The following is a 10,930-nucleotide window of genomic DNA, read 5'->3' as shown; positions in this document are numbered from 1 at the left end:
TCTGTTCACACTGAAAAGTTAGCTTTAACTGAGTTTTTTATGCTTTTCGTGATACCTGATCCAGTCATACGACACACCCTCACATTATACCGGTGAAGATGAAAAGTATTTAAATTTTTAATATCAGATTGTGATAAACTCTTTAAAGTTTGATGTTTGCAGCATGGATTTTTTTTTTCAAATACCACAAAGTCAGATTTGAACGGCCAAATGTCAGCTTTGAACTTCAGAGCAGCAGCTTCAAACCCCCTCTCCTTCTTTTAAGGCCCCCGGCTCTTCCTTCAGGAAAACGCCGTCTGGCGGCGCCGAGTCCTTCAGCTGAGGCTTTTGTTTACCTTCTGCACTGACCTGTCTCTTTTTCATTTTTACAGCTCCATGTACATCTTCGGGGGCTTTTCGGGAGTCCTTCTAAACGACGTGCTGGCTTACACGCCGCCGTCCTGCCGGGCTTTCTTAAGCCCCGCCTCCTGCTTTGCTGCTGGGCCGGGCGTTCGCTGCCTGTGGGTGGACGACAGATGCGTCCCTTGGGAGTGGACACAACCTCTTCAGAGTGTTCCTGCTCCTTTCTGCCCTTCACGACCCGGTGTGTAAATCCCCAGATAATCCCTTTCTCTTCTCTGTCTCACTGTTGTGTATTTTCTCTGATTTAAGAAGCACAACGTCTTTGAAAAGCTTTTATTTTATTTAAAAAATATCTATTTGTGAAGAATTCAATCTTTTTTCAGTCATTATTCTCAAAGCAGAAGGTCAACATTGCTGAACTTACCTCAATAATTGTTCTAATCCTGAAGACACATTCTATTTAAGTAATCTTTTGATTATAATTTTTCTGTTTTTAACCAAAATCCAAAAAGCTTGTGTCATTTTCTAGGACATAGTTTCTGCAGAGCGTCAGGAGTTAATTAGAAATTCACCTCTAAATTGTGGGCGGTACCATTGGTGCAGAGCCTGCCCCACTTCCCGTCACCCATCTGTTTACACTCTCTCCTGCTGACTTACAGCCCCTCACATCTCTACTGTACAGTTTAGAATCAGATGTAGTTCAGACGAGGAAAACGAAGACGTACATGGATCTAGTCGTTCACAGGGACCTTGTGGCCCGCCCAGCGTATTTTCTACAAACTTTTTCTAACAGAATCTTTTCATCTTCTCCTGATTTACCACAATTTGAGTAAAGAAATACTCAGAAATGCCATTTTTTGGCCTAATTTTCTTTTAATATGTGAGAAAAATGCCAAAATAACATTTTAAAACAATTGGAATGGGTCTTGTTAGAAAACTTTTTCTAAAAACAGACTGTGAAGAAACACAAGAAGGTTCAGTACGACTCAAAAATGGATCTTTTAGAAAGGAGTGAACAGAAGATGGTTACGCTCCAGCTGCACACTGAAGGTGCGCATATAACCCGGATACTGATTGACAAATATACAGTATATATACATATATATTCTGAATATATACTGTATATATACTGTATATATACTGTATATATCGGTTCGTTTCCTTCCACTCCCTTTCCAGCAATCTACAATTCAATGTTTTTTTTTTTTTGTTTCATATGTCTTTGTATGGATTGGAACATCTGTTTATTTTATTGTTTAGGCATTTCTCTTGCTTTAATTGCTTGAAATAAACCATTTATAATCCAATCCAATCTAATCTAATCTAATCTAATCTAATCTAATCTAGTCTAATCTAGTGTTAAAAATTCTATCAACTAAACATTATTATAATAAAAGTTAAATATTTATATATATATATATATATATAAAAACCCAACATTTCTACAAACTGACTTGGTGTGATAAAATGATTTAAACAAACAAATAAACTCAAAGACTTTGAATAAATGTAAAAATATTGATTTTCTCAACAGGAACTGTAGTAAAACTAGTATTTTTCAGGTGAAATTAATCCATCCATCCATCCATTTTCTTGACCGCTTCATCCCGTTCGGGGTCGCGGGGGTGCCGGAGCCTATCCCGGCCACTGATGGGCGAAGGCGGGGTACACCCTGGACAGGCCGCCAGTCTGTCGCAGGGCCTCAATCACACACTCAGTCACACCCACAGTCACACCTAGGGGCAATTTAGAGTCACCAATTCACCTATGAAGCATGTTTTTGGACGGTGGGAGGAAGCCGGAGTCCCCGGTGAAAACCCACGCATGCACGGGGAGAACATGCAAACTCCACACAGAAAGGTCCCAGCCGGGATTCGAACCAGGGCCTTCTCGCTGTGAGGCGAGAGCGCTAACCACTTGCGCCACCGTGCAGCCCAGGTGAAATTAAATCCAAATAATTTGCATTTCCTTTGTTGGTATATTTATGATGAACATTTTCTTTCATTTTAATTTTAAAGAAGAAATCTGTGTGGAGACCGGACGAATGTTAACGATCAACAGAATATAGCTGCGTTTCCATCACACAAATGCTCTTTTATTTTTAAATTCCATAAATGGAAAAAATAAAAACGCAATTTTGCAATCACACAGTTACCTTTAAATCATAATTATGCAAATGAAAACAAACCAACTCACGTGATACGTCATTTGATTTATAGCAGATACATTCTTGTTTATGTGACAGTGCTAGCGCTCATCATCAAAGGAGACGTCTGCGTTTTATTCAGGAGCAGCGAGATTCTGGGAAATGGTGGTTTTGCAGAGGAGCTGTGGATCCAACTATTCCACGACAAACTCAACTTTTTGATGAGCTGACGCTGTGAGACCTCTTGTGGTGTCCGGTCGTTGGTCACGTGACTCATTTAATTCCAAAATTGTGTTTCCATTTTAATTTAAAAAACTTTTTTACAATAAATGCAAGTTGAAAGTTGAAATTTTGTAACAACCAAAAATGAAATTTGCTGCTGACTTTCTGTTGATTCTCTAAAATATATAAATGAAAATGATGGTGAAGAATCAGGTAAACGGCACCAGAGTGACAGCGTCCTCCTCTGTAAACATCCAACGGTCTCCAGCAAAGATCCATCTCGGCGTCCTCTGTCGAGGAGAGCATCGAGTTCAGACCCTGACACATCCGTCTGCTGTGCTCAGCCAGTCGCGGCAAACATTCGGCTGACAGCTCGGCACAAGCCGGGCATGTGAGCTAATTTTATCTCTCAGTCATCGCTGACATGTGGACGCAGCCTCAATGAAAGCACAGCTGTTGTGTGTGCTGATCTCGTCAGATCATTAACAGCTGGAGGAACGTGCAGCACCAACAGGCGGATTTAGTTCTGTTCTGTCAGAATGAAAAAACAAAAAGTATCAGATTTATCAGATATAGCCTTGACTTTGACATCAGGTTAAAAGTGGAGAAAAACATTTATATTTTTTATACATTTATTTTTTGTGTCGTCATTCACAAATACTCTTCAAAAATAATGTTAGAATAAAAAAAAACATTTCAAACCAGATTTTTCATCATCTAACAGACTGTTTGATTCGTCTGAAGTTTGAACCTCGTCTGTCCAGAACTCTGTAAATAATAAACTATTGGAAAAGTTCTCCACTTTTACGTTGAAACACCTGTAACTTTGGCATGTTTTTCTTAAACTGAGGTAGCTCTAAAAAATAAAAGTCAAGTTCTACTGAGATCATTTTACATTTTTACATTGGTGCATTAAATCTATATAAATATAAGAAGAATTATAAAAAAATCAACCTTCAGTCATTGGATCTAAAAGAAAACAATAAAAAAATATTATAATTATTGTTTTTATGCATTTATTATTATTATTCTAAATAAAAAATACATAAAAATAAAACAATAAAATACATATTTATAAAAAAAACAGAAATAATCTGATCCTGATGACCCAGATAGATTAGCGTGCGATCAATCCATTTCTGCCAAATGTTCATTGATCTGTTGCATTTACATTGAATCCAGAAGATCATGGTTGTGGAGGGAGAATCCACAGACGTGTTCCTTGTGGTCGGTTTAACTGCAGCGATACCCACAGTCCTGACCTGATTAGTGCTAACGACTTTCCGCCGCTCCGTCTGCAGACAGCTCGGATGAAGAGTGTTTCCGCTTCCCCGACTGTGCGAGCTGCACCTCCAACACTCGCGGCTGTCAGTGGTGCGAGGACAGAAAGTGCATCTCCGCCTCCAGCAACTGCACTGTGGTGAGTCCGCACAAACGCCTGGAAGTCCACTCTCCCCCCATCCTGTCGGCCGGGCTTCAGTCCTGCTGTTGGTTTGTTCGGTCATTTACTTTTAAAAAGGTCATCTTTTGTAATGTTTTTATCCGATTCAATTGTGTTATTTGCAGGAAAACCTTTCATCAATCAACGGAATGTTTGTTAATCTTTTCATTTTTTCATCTGTATGAAAAAGTGGTTGAAAAACATTTAATCTTAAACTGAATTTATTCTCTAATCATTATGATTGGATGATAATGTCATTTTTAACCAAAATTCCCCCCAGAAAATGTCATTTTCTACACTATTAAAAAAAAGTCAGGAATTTTTACTGAAAAGAAGTGTAAAATCATCAAATTTAACAACCGTAATCATGAAAAAATAAAATGACAGTTCAATCAAGAGCCTCAAACCAATAATTTTTACATATTTGTTCTGTATAAAATACATAATTATCTTATTAAAAAAATGTCCACAATGTTTTTTGCTCCCAAAAACACTTAAATGCCCTAACTAATATTCTAATAGTGACTGCATGTAAAATTTTAGTTGTAAAAGATCGACTATAAAAACAGAAAAAAACATAATGGTTGAAATGATTAATTACACAACAATTTCATGTTAAAAACTCATCTAACCATTAAATGTTCCCATTTTGTTTAGTTTAATTTGCAGTTAAACTAATTATATATTTAAATAATCATGTCTGTAATTTATATGACAAAATCTTGTAAAAGTAATCACTTATTGCATTGATGCCTGCGAAGATGGAATATAAGAATTACATTAAAATGTTAATTTATTTATAAAGAAGTTATGATAACTTAACAGGAAATTTTTATTTGGCTTCACAGGTTTTCAAAGTGATTCAGATACGATTTTTATTACTGTAAATCGTTTTTTTTTCCTGTAATGTAATTTACGTCACAACAGTAGTTTTTACTGAATTTTCTGATGATCGCAGCTGATGGAATTATTCTACAAAAACAACTTTTTTTACAGTGTAGGTCATATTTAGCTGTTCAAAATTTTTGGTCAGTTGTGAATTTCGCAGTTCATGCGTGTTTTACATAGTTTATACACAAATCTTACGTAAATCCATTGAGCGTGATCTTTTCTAGATGCATATGCAAATTTGCGACTTTCTACGACTGTTCCACTTATGTCTAACGGATTTATTACGCATGAACCACCAATGTACAACTTTTATATTGCCTCACAGAGCACACATCACACACAGATTACTAATGAATTACATGGAAACAGCACAATAATCACAAAATGTGGTTTCTATCCAGTGATCTGAATGTCAAAGTGAAGAAATTCAATGACGTACGGGTTTATGTCTATGCATTGTTCATTTGTTCTTCTTCTGTGGTTTTAATGTGGTTCATTCCTGATACATCTGTGACAATTTAACATAAAAGACCACAACTATGACCAATTTTCCTCCGTGAAATATTCGCTAATTGTACGTAGCGGTTGTGTGACACGACCTTAATCCATAAGAACCAATAGTGACCTCAGAGTAACAGAAAAATATCTCAAATGTTTTCTGTGGTCAACTTCTGGTATTCTCCACATATTTTTATTTTTTTAGAAAAATTGATCTGGGTTTTTATGGGTTAAGTATGACCTCATTTCCCATCATCCCTTTAGTTTACAGTCTCCTGCGAGTTTATATCACCTCACAACCCCGACCCAAAGTGGATCAAGTCGTCTACAAGTGGATACATCTGTTTCCCTCTGCTCCTGATTTACATTGATTTGAATGAATGTCCTTTTAAAATGACTTTTTCTTTTGAATATATGGTAAAAATGCCTTAAGCACTAAAAGCAAGATTTTCACTGGAGTGGGTCTTTAAAGTGCGCTGACAGAAAAGCTTTAAAGATCTCGAACAGTGTTACCAAATGTGTATCATCTGTGATGAAAAAAAAGAAATGCGAATGCTAAAAAAATATGATAAATGTTTGATATAGACTGAAAATGCTTCTTTTCCCTGTGGTATTAATTTTTGGTCAAAGAACCATATTTACTAGACAATAATTCCAAGAAATCTAAGCCTAAATTCTTCTGTTTTCATTGTTTTATCTGTCTTCTATTCATGTTTACTGTGGTTTCATTTGTCTGGCTGCACTTGAATGTGAAAAAATGGCTCTTTGTGTGTTTGTGTGTGTTTGTATGCGTGTAGCTAACTCTGGAGCTGGCCCAGCAGCATGGCGGCGCTCTGTCTCTGTCTCCTCCTCCGTCCATCTTGTCTGAACATCAGCTGAGCTTGTGGAAGCATGGAGCCCGGAGGATGGGACATGTGTGTATCTCTGACACCTTCTTATTCAGAACAAAGTTAGAACTTCAACATTAAAGTAGAATTGGACCCATTCTAGCAGTAGATGCGATTTCAGGATTTTTCTAAAATCTTCCGCTTGTCTTTTACCCAGTTTTAAATCTTAATCAAAATAATTAAATGTTTTTATTTTGGAAAGATGTGACCATTTGGACTTCAGGAATGGATTGCCTCTTACTGAAGATTGGAGAAGAAAACAAAAAAAAAATATTTAACTAATTAATCGCAAACTTGGAAAAAAATTAATCGCGATATTATTGTTTTTTTTTTTGTTTTTTTTTTTAGTAATAGTCCCTAAAAGGACATCAAAATAAAAAAAAATAAAAAATGAAATGAAATTTTTTTTTTCTTTCTGAAAATTCACAGGGCTTTTGCAAAAGTTACTATCTGGTTCACACCAGTTATCATTCAGACATTTTTTTTTACTTCAATTTTTAGAAATAAGAATGTACTGGTTAGTAACTGGTGCACATGAGATAGTAATTGAAAAAAAATATTTTTTCTAAAAAAATAAAGAAAATATTTTTTTTTCTGGTTACTCTCTGGTAGAAACCAGAAAAATATATATATATTACTTCAATTTTTGGGAAAAAAACATGTATTTTTTACTTCAATTTTTTTTCCCTTGTCTCTTTAGGGCCTCCGTACATTAGGGAGTAATACACACAATCAATATTTTGAAAAACATGTTTTCTAAATGTTTCCCGCCGTTAAAGGGTTACGCTGCTGTAATTTTAAGTTGTCCGTGTGAATAAATAGTATTTTCTAGTTGTAGGTTTTTTTTATATTGGATATACATGCGATACACGATTAAACATTAAATGTATTGTACAAGTCATAATCCAAGAATTACAAATAAACAAATCCGGTGAGTCTATTTTCTCTCCATTTATTCTTCGCAGATGACAACAGACTTTTTAAAAGACTAATACTAAGGTTGCTGTGATTTTGACATTCCTGTTACATGTCTGAGGATCATTTCAACTGAAGCCCTGTCTCATGATGATAAAATGTCTAAAAGTACTGCTTTATACCTCCTCTCTCCAAAGATATCTGATAGAAAGGTCATTGTTTTCACAGCAGTAGCCAAACTAGTTTAACCTGAAACATTATTCATCATGTGCAATCAAATCATCGTCTTCTTGGACTGTGAACCTCCTGCCTCCACCTCCATATTTCTTTATGTCCTCTTTCCTCAGCATCCTTGAACCAACTCCTTTCAATGTGTCCAAACACCTCAATCTGGCTTCAAGGCGTTTATCTCCCAAACATCTGACATGAGCTCTGATGAATGAACCTTCTCCCAATCTATAAGCCTTCCATCTGGTCTCTTGATCACACCCGATATACCTTCTAATCACGTCCGAGTCTCTAAATTCAAAGTTCCTGTTCTGACCTTTCATGTCTCTACTTCCTTCTTTATGCAGTTAGATCCAAACTGTCTTTCATTTCAACTTAAGTTTTAGCTTTTTCTTTCAATACATCCCATGAAACCTTTCAGTATATTTGGTTGCACACTGCACTGATTTGTATTTGATGGAACTCTGTGATATTTTGTGTGCATGAAGTCGGTGAAGGACGCGTCCAGGTGTAAGCGCAGGGAGGAGCAGGAGTGTTTCCGGCTGGCGAACTGCAGGAGCTGCTCCCTGAACATCAACTGTCAGTGGGAGCCTCAGCAGCAGGAGTGTCAGGCCTTGCCAGGTGAGGAGACGCTTCACATTTCCACTCAAAATTATACAGAAAGTCTGGGATTACTGAGTTTCGTGCTGAGTTTATTAACTTTTTTTAAGGCTTTTAAGAAATATTTTTTACGACCATACACTCACTGGCCACTTCTGCTAGTACCAGGTTGTCTTGATCCTTGGTGGCATAGATTCAACAAGGTACTAGAAACATTCCTCAGAGAGTTTGGTCCATATCGACACGATAACATCACACAGTTGCTGCAGATTTGTCAGATGAACATCCATGATAACAATCTCCTGTTTCACCACATCCCAAAGGCGATCTATTGGGTTCTGGTGACTACGGAGGTCATTAGAGTCCAGTGAACTCATCGTCATGTTCTAGAAACCATTCTGAGATGATTATGACATGGAGTTTTATCCTGCTGGAAGTAGCATCAGAAGATGTACTCTGTGGTCATAAAGAGATGATCAGCAACAATTCTCAGCTGATATGAAGGGACCCAAAGTGTGCCAAGAAATATCCCCACACCATTACACCACCACCACCAGCCTGAGCCATTGATACAAGGCAGGATGGATCCATGATTTCATGTTGTTGGTACTAAAGTCTGATGCTGCCATCTGAATGTGGCAGCAGAAATAGACTCATCAGACCAGACAACGTTTTTCCAATTGTCCCGTTTTGGTGGTCCTGTGTGAATTGTGGCCTCAATTTCTGTGACGGTTTGGCCAACAATGAAACCAAGGAGCAGGAAGGACACGACACAGGTCCTCAAATTAGGAAAGGTTTATTACCTCAGGTCTAGAACAAACAGAACCAAGACAGAGAGTGGTCAAAGACACCTTATATAGGAGCTAAATGATATCTGTGACTCTCAGGAGACCTCAGATGAAGGCAAGGCATCCAGGAGAAGTCAGATTAAGCTAATAAAAACTTCAACAATGGACATTTCATAACAGTTTCTTGTTCTGTGCTGACAGGAGTGACACCAGATGTGGTTTTCTGCTGCTGTAGCCCATCTGCCTCAAGGTTGTTGTGCGTTCAGAGATGCTCTTCTGCAGACGTCGGTTGTGATCAGTGGTTATTTGAGTTAGTGTTGCCTTTCTATCACATGGAACTAGTGTGGCCAAACATAAAATAATTCAGTAGTGTCGACTGTCAGAGTCAGCAGCTCCCTGCTGATTAAACCAAAATCTACCTAAAGAAAACAAAATTAACAAAGCCCACAAATCAAGACTACCAAGGTCCAACCCCAAACTAAAATAACAAAACCCAGCAGTCTAAGACTGCTGAGGAAGAAAAGAACAAACATACCAGCACAGCCTGCTGCTCTGCTCCCTGCTTGCATTGGTGTGGCCTCCTCTGTCTTAAGTAGCCAGCAGGTGCTAAGGCACATTGACCACACCTGACAGGTGAGCAGAAGGACTGGATGGAAAACGTCCAGCAGTAGCAGCAGGACGTAACACTGAACATTCTATAAACCTTAGAAAGATGGTTGTGGGTAAAAATCCCAGTAGATCTGCAGTTTCTGAAACACTCTGACCTGAAGACCGTCTGGAACCAACAACTGTCAAAGTCACTTTATTCAGTTTTCTTCACATTCTGATGCTCAGTTTGATCTACAGCAGATCGTCTTGACCATGTCTGTAGATCTAAATGCATTGAGTTGCTGCCATGTGATTGGCTGACTAGAAATTTGCATTAACGAGCAGTAGGACAGGTGTGCCTAGTAAAGTGGCCAGTGAGTATACAGATATATATTCCTTATTTTCACAAAAAGTCAGTGAAAAACGTTTTCCGACAGGTTTGAGAAACAGTCATGATCTGACACTTGAAGAGAAGTGGGCCAATTATCAGCATCAGTTTTACCAGCTGCTCCACTGTAAGTCTGACTTTGATCCTAAGAAAGCTAAAGGGAAATAAAACCGTTTAATTCACCAGTTCTGTGAGATCATGCGGGGCTGTTTGGTTCTAAGGGTCTGTTTCTTGTAACCGTGTCGTCTCGTAGCTTTTAGCATGTTTTCCTGGTTTCTGTTTATGGCCACATCAAAGTCTCTTAGCCTTGTGGGCAACTAAAACTGTTGTTGGATTTGGGGCCATGTAGCAGCAAAACACTCCAATAAAAACTGTTTTTGACCCTTGAATCGGGGGGAAGAACGAAACATGAAAGGAATTTCTTGATAATTTTTACCAATTGTTTGACACATATACTGTTCTTTATAATATTAGAGTAAAAATGAACAAATTGGAACCCAGAGACTGAGAGAGAGAGCAGTACTTAGCACTGTTGCCTCACAGCAGGAAGTTCCTGGTTCAAATCCCGGCTGGGACTTTTCTGTGTGGAGTTTGCATGTTCTCCCCCGTGTGATTCTGTAGAGACTCCAGCATCCTCCTACAGTCTGAAACATGGTTTATAAGTTAACTGGTTACTATAAATTGTCCCTTGGTGTGTATGGATGTGTGATTGTGGCCCTGCGACAGACTGGCAACCTGTCCAGGGGGGACCCCACCTTTGTCCACATGTTAGGCTGTAACTCAGAAAGGGATGAAACGGGTTTAGAAGATGATGAACAACATCAATCGGGCTTTCTTAATTTATTTTAGGCTGAACCAATTACTTCTAGAAAGAAATTGCTTAAAAAATCATGTAAATATTACCTTAGAGCACATGTGTCAAAGTCAAGGCCCGGGGGCCGGATCCGGCCCTCCAGGTAATTCTATCCGGCCCTCCAGATCATTTTATTTTATTGT

At 38.1% G+C, this 10,930-nt stretch overlaps 1 protein-coding gene across 1 annotated transcript in view; it reads left to right on the top strand.

The window, feature by feature from the left end:
• atrnl1a (attractin-like 1a) overlaps nucleotides 1–10,930 on the top strand; it is a gene marked incomplete in the record, with an annotated part of 314,489 nt that overhangs the window by 76,475 nt on the left and 227,084 nt on the right. Inside the window, 4 exon segments of the mRNA XM_024297455.2 lie at nucleotides 372–583; nucleotides 4,012–4,130; nucleotides 6,338–6,454; nucleotides 8,059–8,191. Of these exon segments, the coding sequence (XP_024153223.1) occupies nucleotides 372–583; nucleotides 4,012–4,130; nucleotides 6,338–6,454; nucleotides 8,059–8,191 (581 nt within the window).

This window comes from Oryzias melastigma, linkage group LG15 (assembly GCF_002922805.2).
Source record: "Oryzias melastigma strain HK-1 linkage group LG15, ASM292280v2, whole genome shotgun sequence".
Lineage (NCBI taxonomy): Eukaryota > Metazoa > Chordata > Actinopteri > Beloniformes > Adrianichthyidae > Oryzias > Oryzias melastigma.
Note: the sequence above shows the minus strand (reverse complement) of the source record. Positions and strands in the feature narration are given on the sequence as shown.